Consider the following 15,965-nt stretch of genomic DNA (forward strand, 5'->3'; position numbering starts at 1 on the left):
ATGATTGAGACGTTAAGTAGCTGGTACTTGGTAGGATTTTTAAAATTAACGAATGTTGACGAGGATCGCAGAGATTTTACAGTTTTTTTTTGTGTTTTGTTTATATCTAAGCGAATTGCGCGAACCCAACGTTCCTCTTCCTACCGCGAGCGGGAAACATGCGGACATGATTTCGTCCCTAAGAAATATTGCACAGAACTTGATCCATTTGTATCGAGAATCCGTAAGATCGAGGGATAGGGCTGGCTGCTATGCGAACAACACCAGTGCGCACTTTTCTTGGTTGGCGCGTGATCGAATTTTCTACACTGGGGCTTACACACAAGGAAAATTGTCGCGGGCTTTTCGCAGCTTTTCGTTGCCGGTTGTTAGGGTAAGGGGTTGCGAAAAATTTAACCCCACCCAGAGCACCATTTCGCAACTGCCGGCTGGCGCGAGCTGGAACTAAACCAAATGATAAAACAATGAACCAATTGTTCACGTACAAACGCACACATACACACGCACATACAGACAGACAGAGACAACACACACTCTCATCAACACGCACATCGCAAACTGGGTTTTTTAGCTATTTTTCCCCGCCCTTTCATCTTTAATTTTCTAATGTTATAAAACGAACAGATCACGTGCCGATTAAAAAATAGGATGTTGCTTTCCTGCCTTCACTTGGGCGCTACGGTCCTGGACACAGAGATGCACAGATGTACGTCTCGTCTTTGTATTTCTTTGTGTGTGTGTGTGTGTGTGTGTGGAAAGGTTGTGTGCCGCCCGCTCGTCCACGCGACAAACAAACACACACACAAACACACAACGGACATTTGTTTCTAATCGCTATAGCGAGCTTATCTCTTACCGCCTTAAGCACTAGGAATAGTTAAAATTATAATTTACATTCTCGCTTTGTTAAACCGCTGGCCACACTCTGTAGGGAAGAGAGGAACGGAGAAAAAAAAGGTTACGTTTGAGTTACGCAGTAAAAAAATTGTCTAATGAGACGAAATAAAACTGTTTTTGGTTCAGATAAAATAATTCACGCAAAATATGTCAATAAGAAAATGGCGGCTACTCACGTTAAAAGAGACGGGTTCGTTTCCGGCTGATACCAGTACTGAGGTACGTAGCCGCCCATCTGCGGTGCGTGGGTCGGTTGCGGGGGTGCGTGGTTGGGCTGCGGTGCCATCTGCGGTGGTTTGTGGTCGGCCCAATGCGGCGGCGGTTTCTGCTCCCAGGGTGCTTGCGAGGGCGGACTAAGACCTGGAATGCGGCCGGTAGAGAGCGAATAGCGCTATTAGTCTTCAGCGTACGTATGGGTGGGGGGAATGCAGCGAGGGTGGCGCCGCGGGACGAAGATGCTACTTACCAGGTGACAGCTCCGAGACGGGCGTACTCGACGGCGTTGGACTGTGTCCGGGAGGTAGGAAATGCGACGGCGATCCACTGCTCGATCCTCCACCGGGTCCTGCGCGCGGAGGGAAAAGAAAAAGGACACAGGCATGTCGATTAGAACAGGGGTCGTCCTTTGCCTCAGTGCAGCCATACGAATGGCAGCATCTGGAGCGTAACGGGAGCTCGCGATCGCACGGCCCAATTATTAGTTCAACCGAAAGCCCGAGAACCGGGAACCTGGGGCCGCCCGGAATGGAAGCTATAATTATATCCTAATTTACTTTCGGCTTTTCGGCTTTGGTGACCCAGGTTAGGTTCGGGTGGACTTGAATCGACCGAACGACCGGCGTTAGCTTTTCGGCGCCGGCCCCGGCGGGCAAATAGATTTCCGGCCCGGGCCAAGTTTTCCTTCCCTTACCTTGATGCATGTTCTGATGCTGCGACGGACTGTGCCCGCCCTGGTTCGGTCCACCCAATGGAAGTCCTCCGCCGACGCCCGGTGCCTGGGCGGCTTTCATCATTTTCTTGTACTTCGACCGTCGGTTCTGAAACCAGATCTTAACCTGCCGGTGGAGAGAGAGAAAAAAAACGAGAAAACGAAGGGAAACAGTTAACGATTGGTTCAAACGGTTCCGTCGGTGTCACGCGACACATGTATGTCGCGCGATGTGCCGCTGTAAGAAAAAGTATGTTTCACATGAACGCGTTCGTTAAGTGGTGGAAATCAATTTTCCTTGAAAATACAAACGAGAAAATCGGTATTTTATTTGAACAAATCAAAGGTGGATAAGATAAATTTGCAAAACAAAAAATCCTTCATATTCTGAAACCTCAGACGAAGTCCATGATCTAAACTGTTATGAGTGACTGTTGACAGTGCAGTGCGTGTTTTAGAAGTGCTCTACGTTTTCGGATATTTTTGCTCAGTCGAGGGCAGATTTAACATTTGTTTTCGCTGTGCAAATGTGTCCGAAGTGTCTGTTTAGTGTTTGGTAGAGTTTGTTTTTGTTCATGGTGCATCGTTCGGTGATAGCGGTTGGTTTTGTTCTTGGCGGCGTCGCTTATCAGTGGCGTTAGCTGGAGCGGTATCCATATCGCCGGTTATCGTAACGGTGTGCTTGTAGTGGTCTAACCGGCCAAACGAGTAATTTGTGTTTCGTGTGGGTGAGACGGCAGCGTGTGGAGCGGGCGGTACGTATACGGTGTTTGTTTATTTGCGTGCGTTTTTGCTCGGATTTTGTTTTACGGCCATGGAGTGTAAAAAATGCTCCGTGGTCGTTTCAACTAGCGATGACCCGATCGTCTGCAATGATTGCGGCGGTCATTTTCACCACCTGTGCGCCGATCTGACTAAATCGGCTGCAAAGGCGGTTAAAAAGTCAAAAAATGTTGTGTTTATGTGCGATACTTGTATCGCTTGCAATAAGAAACCGGGCATGCAGGATGTAGTGGTGGGAGAAAGCCGACCGTCAAGCGGAGAGCAATCCCAAGCCCTACAAGCAGCAGATTTAAAATTGTGTGCACTGATTGAGAGTGCTGTTAAGAAGGGACTGGAAGGAATGAAAAAAGAAGTGTATGAGGCGGTAAAGCGCCAAGTTACATCAACTTTGCGCGATGCCACCACCACTACATTGAGAGCCCCTCCTGTACCGAAGGTTATCATTGAGAAGCCTTCGCCGGTGAGTGCTAAGGAGAAGGGGAGTGAGAGCTTTGCTACAGTAGTGGCCAAAAAAAGTGGGGCAGATAATAGTTTGAAAAATAAGGTTCAAACTATTATTAGTAATTTTGACGTGGGAAGAGCTAATACCAAGCCCACAGCAACCAAGAGTGTTGTGAAGGAGGCTGGCTCTGGGCCCAAAATAGGTAAAAAAGACGTGGCTAAAGTGGCAGAGCAAAAACTCTCCAAGTCTTTAGTAATTGTACCGAAGGTGGATCAATCTTGCGACAAGACAAGAGTTGATCTACGCGCCCGTTTGGATCCGAGGAAGCAGCAGGTTTCGGACTTCCGTAATGGTAGAAAAGGTCAGGTTTTTGTACAGTGTCCTGCATCCGCGTTAGATGAAGTTAGCAAGGAGGTGCAGTCCAAACTCGGGGATGCTTATTCCGTTCGTTTACCGTTGTCCAGAGTAAGGATAATGGGAATGACGGAGAAGTATTCTGGTGAGGATGTGATAGCACTTCTGAAGGAACAGAATGCAGGGATCCCGTTTGCGACACTGGAGCTTGTTGGAATGTACGAAAGTAGGTTCTACAAGTACCAGAAGTACAATGTCGTAATCGATGTAGACAAGGAATCGGCACAATGTCTAGAGGACCTCAAAAAGGTCAAAATAGGTTTTGACAGTTGTGCGATAAGCACTTCTGTTCATGTATTGCGATGTTTCCGGTGCGGGCAGTTTGGGCACAAGAGCACCGAGTGCAATAAGGAGGAAGCCTGCTCTAGGTGCAGTGGTGCACACAGGACGTCGGAATGTAAGTCGGCGGCCTTAAAATGTGTGAACTGCGTGTTGGCGGGTTCAAGGGGGAGCACGGAACATGCTGCTTTTAGTAGCGAGTGCCCCATATACAAAAAACAGGTATCAAAGATTGCTAAGCATTCCCAATAGCAGAGATTGCTGGGGATAGGACAGCGATATGAAATCATGTATTGCAATGTCGCTGGCCTATCGTCAAGCTATGTTCTGTTACGCGACTCGGTAGAAAGGATGCAACCCGCGTTGGTCCTTCTATCTGAGACGCATATAACGGAGTGCGAAGCATTTGATCAGTTTAGTATACCGGGGTACAGGGCCGTGTCCTGTTTGTCCCACTCACGACACACAGGGGGGGTTGCAGTTTATGCTGGGAACTCGGTTGCCTTGAAGGTGATTCTAAACGAGTCGCTGGAAGGCAACTGGTTTTTGGGGTTTACTGTGACTCGAGGCATGGCGGCTGCAAACTATGGCGTTCTGTATCACTCACCTAGTTCAAGTGACTCACGATTTGTCGAAATTCTGGAGGACTGGTTAGACAGATTTCTAGATTTTGGCAAGCGTAATGTCTTGGTTGGGGACTTCAACATTGATTGGTTCAATGATGTGAGGTCCGAAAAATTGAAGAAACTTATGGACTCGGTGTGCCTGAAGCAGAAGGTTAGTGCAGCTACCCGTATTACGAACAATAGCAGGACATTGATTGACCATGTGTACTGCAACACAGACTCAATTAGCGTGGTAACAGATGCTTGTGCAAAAATATCTGATCATGAAACTTTGCTTTTAAACTTGAATGATGAACGTTTCAGGACAGTTCAAAAACAAGTTAAATGCTGGAATAGGTACTCTAAAGAGGGTCTTTGTCAGGCAGTCACTTTGGGTCTACAGAGGGAAACTACAAATTTCCATGAAGCTGCAGATCTATTGAAGGATACACTAGAGAGTGCTATGAATAGTTTAGTTTATGAAAGGACCGTGGAGACTAGATACTCTGGCAGATGGTATACGTTGGCTCTGGAACGTCTAAAGCGGAAAAGAGACAAAGTGTACAAAAAATTTGTTCGGACTAATCTGGCTTCACATTGGTGTGAGTACACTAAGCTAAGAAACGAGTACAGTAGGTCTTTAAAAACTACTCGTGAGGAATACTTCAATAGGGAAATTAGCAAGCATCAGGGTAATAGTAGGGAACTTTGGAAACTTCTTAAAAGCATGTTGAAACCCGACGAGAATACAGCTTCATGTGTGAAATTCGATAATTTCGAGTCCGATGAGGCGGTGATCGCAGCAGGGTTCAACAACTTTTTTGTGAATAGCGTCACACTTGTTAACAGCAACATTCCGACGGTAGACGAACCAGTCGAGCTGAGACAAGTTGATGCTCCCAGGCATAGATTTTCTTTTCAACCAATAGACATGAGCAAGCTTAGGCAGATATGTTTTGACCTGACCAAAACGGCAGGAATAGGGAATGTAAATGCAAAAACTTTGCAGGATTGCTTTCATGTAGCGGGGGAGACGCTCCTGGATTTGATTAACCAATCGATGGAGAGGGGTGTTTTTCCGGAGACATGGAAGGAGTCATTGGTTGTACCTATTCCAAAGCTGACTGGAGCTATCAAAGCGGAAGAGTTCCGCCCCATCAACATGCTTCACACTGTCGAAAAGGTCCTGGAGGTTGTTATCAAAGACCAATTGGTGCAATACCTGGACCAGACCGGACTGCTGGCCCGGGAGCAGTCGGGATATCGGGAAGGACATTCCTGTGAAACTGCACTGAACCTGGTGCTTGCGAAGTGGAAGGGGTTGATGGACAGTGGACAGCCGGTGCTTGCAGTTTTCTTGGATCTAAAGCGGGCATTTGAAACAATATCGAGACCCTTGTTGCTCACAACACTTCGACGATTCGGTATTGAGGGGAAGGAACTCAGTTGGTTCAGCGATTATCTGACAGGTAGAACCCAGAGGACAATTTTCAAAAAATCTGTTTCAGATCCCATTGAAAACACCCTTGGGGTTCCACAAGGAAGTGTTCTTGGACCAATTTTGTTTATCATGTATATAAATGACATGAAGCAGGTCTTACGTTCCTGCGAGATAAATCTTTTTGCTGATGACACAGTAATATTTATATCGCGAAAGGACGTGAAACAGGCAGAGTCCCTTTTAAATGCAGACTTGGTGGCTCTGGATGGCTGGTTGAAATACAAGAAACTCGCATTAAACATTAGTAAAACACACTACATGGTGATGTCGAGGAGGGAGTGGATCGGCCAGCTTTCCATTGCCATCAACACGGAACCAATTGACCGAGTCTCCCAGGTGAAATATTTGGGAGTCATTCTTGACGACGGACTTACATTCAGTGCACATATTGATGGGGTCATCGCTAAGGTGGCAAAGAAGTGTGGGGTGTTAAGTAGACTGGGGAACAACCTAAATTTTTTTGGGAAAGTTCACCTCTACAAATCCATTATCTCACCACATTTTGATTTTTGTCCATCAATATTGTTCCTCGGCAATCGGACACAGCTCAAAAGGTTGCAAAAAGTGCAAAATAGGGTAATGAGGTTAGTGTTGTGTTGTAGTCGGTACACGCCGTCTGCTGTTATGCTGGATGTTCTGCAATGGATGTCGGTAGAGCAGCGGATAGTGTATCAGACTATGATACTAATATTCAAACTCCTGAGGGGCTTGTTACCGGGGTACCTTGGAGAAAGAGTAGTTAGGGGTTCTGACGTTCACCGGTACAACACTCGAAGGGCTCATGATCCTAGAACGTCGAACTTTTCAACAGTATTTGCCAGAAATTCTTTGTTTTGTAAAGGTATACAATGGTATAACAGCATGCCTAGAGAGATTGCCGAGGCTGCAAACGTTCGCGAGTTCAAGCGCTTGTGTGCCGTGTACGTTAAGCAGGTTGTTAAGTAGCACCCAGTAGAATGTGCAATGTCTCGTAGTTGTCTATTGTGAAAATTTAATGTTTGTAAGCATCGCACTTGTCATCACGATCTCACAGATGATGATGATGAGATTTTTGTTTTGCAAATTTAAATGTAAATAAAAAAAAAATGGAACAACATATCTTTGAGACACGCGCGCGTAAAAGTGGAAATTTGAAGTTGATCTTTCTGTAGGAACTGCATCAGTCGCTCTTGTGCAATCACGTGGCAGGCGCCTCGAATTCATCCATTGATGATATTTTCGACGTGACCAACTGTTTCGCGGATAAGGTTTGCTTAATTTGCCAATCCTGGAAAGTGGTAACTCCCCTCCATATGTTGGATAAGGGAGATACCGGCTACACGAATAGGAGAGAGCATTTTTTGGCCGTGCACTCCGGAGAGCGGTTCCACGACTCCTGTCTTATGGAAGTTGTGCTAACCGCTGTACGCAAGGAAAAGAGAGCTGACTGGTCTTTTTCGTGAAGGGTCACTTTGATCCCACCACTTCGTGATTTGCCTTGGATATTGCTTACAAATATCTTATGATAACTCCGCCATTCTCAAACCTGTGTTGGGGTAAGAGGTGGGACTCATCATCATCATCATCATCAACTACACATGAAAACTGGAGTAGATAAATTTTCATCTGCAGATCTTCATCAAAAAGATCATCCACAAATCTATAAATCGCTTGTTCAATGTGTACTTGATATCTTTGGATGTTTTTGTAAGTTAGATCTAGTAAAGCTGATGCTTAACCATGTAATTTAATGTTAAACTAATTAAATTATTTTCTTCAAAAAAAAAAACGAAACATTTTGTCAAATCTCTATTTCAATAACATTAAGAGTCTATAGGAGCAGAAAATCTCAAAACTTCATAACTCTAATTATATGTTTCAAAGGAGTGTTCGGGTCTTTGAGATAGGGATAGAAAAAAAAATGCAATGTAAATCCAATGCAGTTCAAACACCAACATTAAAAACCTTTTTAAGTTAATCAAATGAATGTCCTTTGGATTCTATGTTGGTCTGTGAACAAACGCACCAAATCAACCCCAAATGTGAGATACCTTTAATTGTTTGTATATTCAAGCTACATCCTTTTACTAAAAGTAAAATGTGAAAATTTAAAAAAAACCAAAACTTTAAGTGATACAGTAGCGGTGCTTTTCGCTGGATAAGAAAGCAATAATGCTGCTGATGGAATATTCAACACACCACTCGCTCGGTTTGAAGCGTGACTCGACGAAGGGCGAAGCCAAACGGGAAGCAAACCATCTCGTACCCGATAATTAAAAGTATACGTGTATATGCTAGCGCTTTTATTGTTGTTTAGGAGGATCATTGTGATGGTTTGTTGTTGGTTTTCTTTTTTTCCCCCCATTCCCTTTCTCTCGAGCTCCTGTTTATGATTATGCTTTTTTAATCGTTACAAGGTCGTCACGGCACTCGAACTGCATCGATGGAACCATCGGACCGACGGCGGGTATACGTTGATGTGCTCTGGACATTTATTGCTCACTTCGGTAGAGAAGAAAAACATGATTTATGGCGATGCGTCCTTTTGGCTGGTTCAGTCGAAATTAATTTACTGACCCTTTACCATGGGTTCACAAGAGGACAGTACATTTTGTAACGAGTTTTTTAACACCTTTAATGGCTCGAATGTGAATGTCGATTCGAACGACCGGGAGTGTATCCTATGACGGGCAGAAATTATCATGGAAACATATTTCCTCATCAATAACACATGCGTGCATCATACATTTAGATCCGTTCATCGACGCAGTTTAGGCTAATTTGCATGCTTTTGGAAAGGGACGAAAAAAGAGTAGACTGTCACCCGGCGTAGTCCGTAGAGTAGTATTGGCGCAATTTCAGTCCATCCTTATGCTCGGACGGGTACAGAATTTATGAGATACATGCCGGTCAAACCTCGACTTTTGCACCTCGTCACCTCGTCGACGACACCATGTACCGTTCGGGCATCCCGACGGTGTTGTGATAAAATCGCCACTAGCCGCAAACTTAGTCGCGCAAATGTGCGTACACAGGCTGGTCCGGGCTGGCGGTTGGAGGGAATAAATTTTCCATTTTAATTGAAATATTATTTAAATGAGCTATGGATAAACACGAGACTGGAGCAACGATGTGTCGGTGTTGTCGTTGGTTTCGAGTTGCGGTGTGAAACAAGGTACCGGTAGGGGAGAAAAATGTGTAAGTTGAGTGGAAAAGGGACACTCTGTTCCGAACTGTGGGCTGTACTACAACTGATCAGTTTGGTTGATCGATTGCCATTGGAGGACTTTATTGATTCGAATAAGTTGAACAAGAAGGGTTCAATAAAGATACATGGATATTTTGAATGTAAAAAAAAAATGAAAAAAGCTTTTATAGCTCAAGTTCAGGACATTCTATTTGGCTTAAAATAGAAAAAAAACGTATAGCAAAATTTTAAGCCAAAACAGAAGCCAGCAAACGGACGACAACCTGGGACATCGAACAAACAAAACATGAAGCAAAAAATAAAACCCAAACATAACTCTCCATCAGTAAATCACGGCTGATTAAAGCTGATTAGAGCACGCCAACAACGGCCCGAACCAGCGCGACGATCCGCTCGCGAGCACCGACGGGCCGGCCGGGCGGTGGTGGGGACGGAAAATCTCCCATGGGAGTTATTTAAATCAATTGACCACAAGCCGCGATATGCCGGCTCGCGAGGACCGGGAGTGGATGCCCGAGTTCGAACGCTCCCGGGGCTAAATCAAAGAGGATCTTCAGATTTTGGAATTGAGTACGGAGGGATTATTAAAGCAGCCGTCGACGCACGGAACAAGCGGCTTGTCACTGCACTGTCCTTCTCCCGGGGACGACTCCATCCGATCCAGTTGCCGTTGGACGTCGGTCACCGCTGACACAGTTTTTGCGTCGACATTCTAACGCAAGCCAAGACGCCCGTACGGAGGCGCACAACCAAACCCAAACCCGGTGGGGTACGGTCCAACAACTACCAGCACCGTTTGAGTGGCGCATCTCGCAGCGAACGCACTTTGCGTCACCGCGTGGACGAACATAAATAAAAATTAAAACTGATAAACAGCGATTAATGAAATGTTTCCGCCTTTCGAAAGAGAGCAAGACGCGCACTCGTGTTGGGATGGCGATACAAACCAAACAAATGCTCCGGCCCTTCATGACCAGTTAGAGAGAGAGAGAGAGAGAGAAAATGGTGGAGTGTGAAGAGCTGGTTAGCATGGAACGGATTTACTAGCGCAGAGTTGGCGTGGTTAGACAGACCAGAGATATACAACCTCGGAAGTTCCTATCCGTTCGGGATAGACGCATTAGACCGCGGGGGATTTATGCTGTAGCCTTTCCTTCACAGCAGAGTAGGCGAGTTTCCACCATCAGTTGGAGAGTGCTATTAACGTCGTGGACTACTATGATAATTCAATTAGTAGCTACTTCGGGGAAGATCAGCTATACGCATGAGGTCTCATCAGGAAGGAACACGAAAGATCTTTCGTTCGCTTGAGAGACATTCAAAATATGACAAAGATTTAGAACTTCAAAAACTTCAAAACTTTAAGTTCCCAGCCAAGGAGTAGTAGCTTTAAGCTATATCCAATCCCTTGCTGAACCCACAAAGCCACACACTAACAGCATAGACCTACTCCTGCCATCCTCGTTTGACCCGTTTCCGTCGCTGGGAAATCTTCTGCGCCATGTTTTGTGTCACTCTACATTTCCGTACCAACTTCAGTGGTCCAGCCACAACTCAGGCGATGGAACGAACGATACGATTACTTAACCCACAGCCACGAGCGCCAAAGCCGTGGAGCTGTCCATCAAAGAGCTTGGATCCCCTCCCACCCCATCCGTCACGGTTCCACCGAGCGCCGAAACGTCGACCTGTCCTTGAGTCAAACGCCTCGTGTTCCATGCTACACCGCTTCTAGCCCTCTTCCTCCCACCTACTGACCCTAGGCTCTTATGGTAGGTAACGTGCAATACAAGACCCAGACCTCCTCGCTCCACGGCGGTAGTCCCCCGTTCCATGGAAAACACCCCACGAACTTCCTGCCACTAATTTATCATTTCGAAAGCAGCTCGGAAAGCCGCTCGCGGTCCCTTCGGATATTCGTGCACTCCATTCCGAGCGTGGTTTGGATGGAGGACTCTGGCGCCCTGCCACATGTTAGTTAGATGTAGTAGTTTCACCGGTGCTTCTTGAATTTCCCCCCCAAACCGCTTGGGGGTGGGAGGGCGGAACGTTGGCGGTTTGCAGGTTTCGTTTTGGAAGATTACAATCGGCAGTGACACACGGCGGTGACCGGAGACGGTGGCACGCAAACGTCGCTTCCATGTCGTTCGGGTGAAGAGCGAGTCCTCGCACGCAGCCGGTGCTTTTGCAGTGCGCTATTTGCAGAGATGACTCCTGTTCGTGCCTGTACTTCCTCGAGTACAAAATGGGGAGGGTACTACACTAAGAACTTCGTAGCCGGATACAAACATCAATCATGCCCGTGCCTTGGGGAACCCTCGGGGAAAATAATGTCACCGTGGCGAGTGTACCCCAGGAGTTCGCTCCTAGACCTAGTTCCCGCCTTCAATGTATCGACTTTCGTTTATGCACATGCGCAGCGTGTATCTTTCCACGGGAGTTGTGGAGTTTCCACCCTCAAAAATGATCCACAAAAAAAATACTTGAACAACCACAGCATATTTGGGGGCGGAGAGTTCCCTCCTAGGCGCAACACTACCGCAACCGCCATGATAAGAACCTAGATGAAGTCTAGTAGCAGGCAACCGGAAAGCTTTTATCATGTGAACAACGGTGTTTTCCCCCGGCACATCTATCCTTACAGTTTGGCTTTGGTGGGACCTCTGCAGCACAGTATACAAAGCCACCTACGAAGGGTACTACTACTATGGACTGCATATAAAATATGTAACTTCTGACCGGAGCTAGAACACCGCTTCCATAATACCAGGCTCCCACGAGTTTCTCCACGCCGCCGCCGCTGCCACCGGTTCACACAACCTTGCGTGGCATACAAAAACCCGAAGGAAACAACATGTTGATCAATGTTTTACTGACGTTTTATGCTGATGCCCGTTTTGTTTCATTCAGGAAAGGCTCGATCGGCCTCCCTCTCACCGTCGGCATTAAACCTCCAATCCAAGAGGTGAAGAGTGAGCTCCATAAAACAACCCGCTCTTTGGTTTTTTCTTATTCGTTTGATTCACTATCGTTTCCCTCCCCGCATCGGCGTCGGTTCGAAAAGGCTGAAACTTAACCCGTACCCCGAGGGGAAAGATGCGGAACATTTTACTTGCCATCCTCCGCCTTGCCACTCAACCGAAAACGGGGGATCTCTGGGACGGTCCTGGGCCATGGTTCCGCCGGTACAAGGAACCACCATCTTCTCCACCTCTTTCGAAGAAGACTAAACAAAAACGGTCGGAACAAGGTTCCCGCCCGGGCGCACTGGATCTGGACCGGCTTCTGTGCAGGCCGGAGGCAACTTCTCGGAACCACAAGCCGGGACAGCCTCCAATTCCGGGGTCCGGCGGTTTTTCGGAACGACCTCGATGTCGTCGACGGGACCGCTCGAGCTGTATGTTCTGTTGGCCACGGTTTTGCCCACGGCTGCCATGTTTACTGGAAGGATGCGCCAATCGTCTTGCGAGAACATATTTCCCTCGGAAGAACCGAACCGACCGACACCCTGTTGTCCAGTTGGATGATGAAGCATCCCTGAGCTCCCCGGGGCGGACGAAAAACCACAGAAGGTGGAAGATGTACCGGCCAGGAAGAACACTGAAACAGAACGACCAAACAAAACGGGACACAGGTTCTCCCCTTTCCCCGTGTCCGATTCGCCCTCGATGCGCACCTCCCTTTGGGTGGGGGGGAAAGCGTAAAGAAAATTTTGAATAATTGATGGGGTGCCATTACCACCTTATTTTATTTTTATTACCCACCGCACTCCGGATCGGCCCTAAAAAGTACCCTTACCAACACCAGCGCACTCACTAATATGGCGTACGTATGCTAAATTGCAACGCGGCAATGCAGTAGTCGTCGGCTCCTGGTCGGAAAAATTGCACAACCCTTCTGGGAGGTACCTGATGTTGCCTTGCTTAGGGTTACTGGGCTGGTTATGGCTGGTGGTAAAGGGATGTATTACAGTCGGCGTCGTTGGACATTGTGCAAGAGACTCCCGCGCGCTACCGATGCCATCAGTCCCAAGGCAACCTTCTGTCGGTTGGATCGCTGTAGATCGATTCCGAAGGGTGCACCACATAGCTCACGGTGATCTTTAATGAGAGGTATATTAGTACCGGCGTGTCTATTTGCTGTGTAAATAAAACGTTACCGGTGAAACCGACCGCTCCAGTCGAGTGGTGGTAATTAATTCAAGGAGCAATGGAGCACGATTTTATGCCACTTTTATTGCCAAAGATTTACGATAAGGTCGCTCGGAGGTGGAAGCCTTTGCCACGGCACTCACACACACGATTCTGCACACCGGATGTCGTTAGTTTGGTGCAGGTTCTCGGGAAGGAGGAGTTCACACTGCATATAGATTAATTACTTTTTTCTATTATTACTGTTGCCACGATCAGATGATCATTTTAATTGAAATTCATCCAACATTGCGGATGGTTCCTCCTTCACTTCATGTCGTAGCCGTCTTATTATTTCGTCAATATCAATCTTTCTCTTCATACCGTCCCATCGCATCGCGAAAGGAAAACATCAACATTACGATCGACGGACGGTATCTGGTCAACTCCCCCCAAAGCCTCGTTTACATCACTTACATGTACAGTGTACTCACTCAAAAAAAAAAAGAATCTTATGAAAATGATGGCTTTCCCACAACACTGCCTAACGGAATCTCCCAGCAACGTCCGGAGAAGAGTCAACTTTTTTGTCCACTTCTTCCAAGACTTGACCACCTGAAGTAGCTCGCCCCAACCCTCTTCGGTACCGAGTGTTTGATGAAGATTCACCTCCGAAGGTTCCCCGTCCATCCGCCAATTTCCCTTCTGAAATCTCAACCAACCGCTCTCTCCCTACCAACGCAATGCTTCCCACGACTTCGATAGCCAAGAAATATATATAAATTATAAATTGAAGTTTACATATCGGTGTGCGGTGTACCGTGAACGAAAGAACGCCGCGTCCTCTGCGGACCGTGACCGTGGAGGAAACGGGCTTGCCCGGGCTTGCAACTTCTTCCCTTTGCCTTTCTACCTCCCGGGAGTGTGTTTTACCAGAGCTCGGGGATGTTTTCCACGCTGCGCCTACGGAAGAGACGGCGATGACGGCCCCGGCAAACGACAAACGAGATGTTGGCTGCCGATGCTAATATGCCCCGGTGGTGGGTGTGTCGTTCGGAGGAAGAAAACTGTGTTGCCTATTGTGTGTCCGATAGGTGGTCACCTCCTTCTGGATCAACCTTGCTGTTGATTTCTTGCCATTTCTATTTCGGAAAACCCTCCGCGTAATCTTTTCGACCAACTGGTCAAGGTCGTGTTGGTGATTTCAAATGGCAGCAACACCCCAACCGGTGGGCAAGTCGTCTATAGATGGTATGGAACAAAAAACAAACAACTCTGGTAAGTAACTCTACCAGAGTGATCCACAAACCGAAAGTAAAAACCCACGAAAATGGTGTTCGTAATCGAATGAAAACATTAACCAATTTAAAATCAATAAAACTGACATAACCATAAATCATACCCTCGGGAAACAGAGGAACGGACACAAGAACCGGGAGTTTGTCCAAGAGAGCTATCGGAGATTGATATCGGTAGTGGCCGAAATGTTTGCCCGCTTGGAAGATGCCTTCGCCCCGGTCATCATCCGATCAACCGATCGACATTTCTGTCGCACGTCGCACGCGGATACCGCAATCATCTTGATCGAACGCGCCCGGAATGTAAGCCGAGAAAGGTCGCAAGGGCAGGGATGAAGCGAGAAACGAAAAGGGTTTGCAAAGGGAAGAGAGAGGGGAGAGGAGACGACACCACCGTAGCTACCGATCTGGCGAGATCTCGATCTCGCGACAAAACGTTTCTCCCCCCCCGGTTCGGGTCGGTTTCGATAAAAGAAAAGATAAACAGAGCCGTTTCGCCGGGCCATAATTGGCAAAGGCTCGATCGGTTCGCGAATCGATCCCACAGGCGCGAGCGCGTACTCAAGTTGCCAAGGTTGGCAAAAGCCACACCGTTCCGTGCCAGTGCCGTGCCCGTGACGCGGCGTTGGCAAAAGACAGTTGTCTCCACCGAGAAGAGGAACCAGGGCGTTGGGCGTCCGTGCGGAAGGGACGGAAGATGTTGTATAAAAAAACAAGGTTAGATTTATGTCTCGATTGTTTCCCCCTCGATGCCGCCGGATCGTGGACAACATGCCCGGTGAACACAACCGCCAAACCGCATGGGGACACATGGGGGGCAGTGTGGGGTGCGGGCTGCCAATGCCGTCAGCAACTTTTCGCCAATTTTCTTTCTGCCATCGTCTCGTCGGGCAAAGGAAAGGAAGGGGTCCCGGGAAGATAAATAAAATGTATCAATTCGCATGATAAATTTTTCGCTATTGATTGTTTCCCGGGCTTTCTCTCTGGTTCCCATTCCCTTCTGGTTCGCTGCCGGTCTCCCGGTCGTGAAACGGGAAATCGGGATCGAAGGGAAAAGTAAAACAAGTTCTCGGGAAGCGGATCCCGGTCCTTGCCGCTCCTGGGACGCAGGGGACCGGCGAAAAGCACGAAGAATAGAAGTGCGACGAACGGCACAAAAAAGGGTCCACACACCATCCAGCTACTACTACTACCGAAAATCGGGCCGAACAAACCCGGTGACAGAACTTTACACCGGTCGTGTGACAGTCTAATAAAAATATCACACCAACCGGTTCGCTTTGTTGTTACCGAGAGGCGGCCAGGCTCCAGTCGGCTCCGGCGGATCCTCCACCGGTGATCAGGTTTCAAGTAGCGAGCGGAACGTGTAGCCCGCAGGGATGCGTCCCTCTCTCTCTCTCTCACGCACACATGCTGGTCCTTCTTCGATCGGAAAGTGTCATGGATTTGATCGGTTGTCAAAACAGTTGCTCAATCATCATCCACGTCCACGGTCGGCCGG

The 15,965-nt window shown here is 47.5% G+C and overlaps 1 protein-coding gene across 1 annotated transcript in view; it reads right to left on the reverse strand.

Moving 5' to 3' along the window:
• Positions 1 to 776: 776 nt before the first annotated feature.
• The window catches only part of LOC131282164 (homeotic protein distal-less), a 58,662-nt gene continuing 43,473 nt past the window's right edge, over positions 777 to 15,965 (reverse strand). Inside the window, exons 4-7 of the mRNA XM_058311568.1 lie at positions 1,808 to 1,952; positions 1,364 to 1,462; positions 1,074 to 1,257; positions 777 to 925 (exon numbers count right to left, since the gene is read on the reverse strand). Of these exons, the coding sequence (XP_058167551.1) occupies positions 907 to 925; positions 1,074 to 1,257; positions 1,364 to 1,462; positions 1,808 to 1,952 (447 nt within the window). The 3' untranslated portion in view covers positions 777 to 906. The remainder of the gene's footprint in view (positions 926 to 1,073; positions 1,258 to 1,363; positions 1,463 to 1,807; positions 1,953 to 15,965) is intronic.

This window comes from Anopheles ziemanni, chromosome 2 (assembly GCF_943734765.1).
Source record: "Anopheles ziemanni chromosome 2, idAnoZiCoDA_A2_x.2, whole genome shotgun sequence".
Taxonomy (NCBI): Eukaryota; Metazoa; Arthropoda; class Insecta; order Diptera; family Culicidae; genus Anopheles; species Anopheles ziemanni.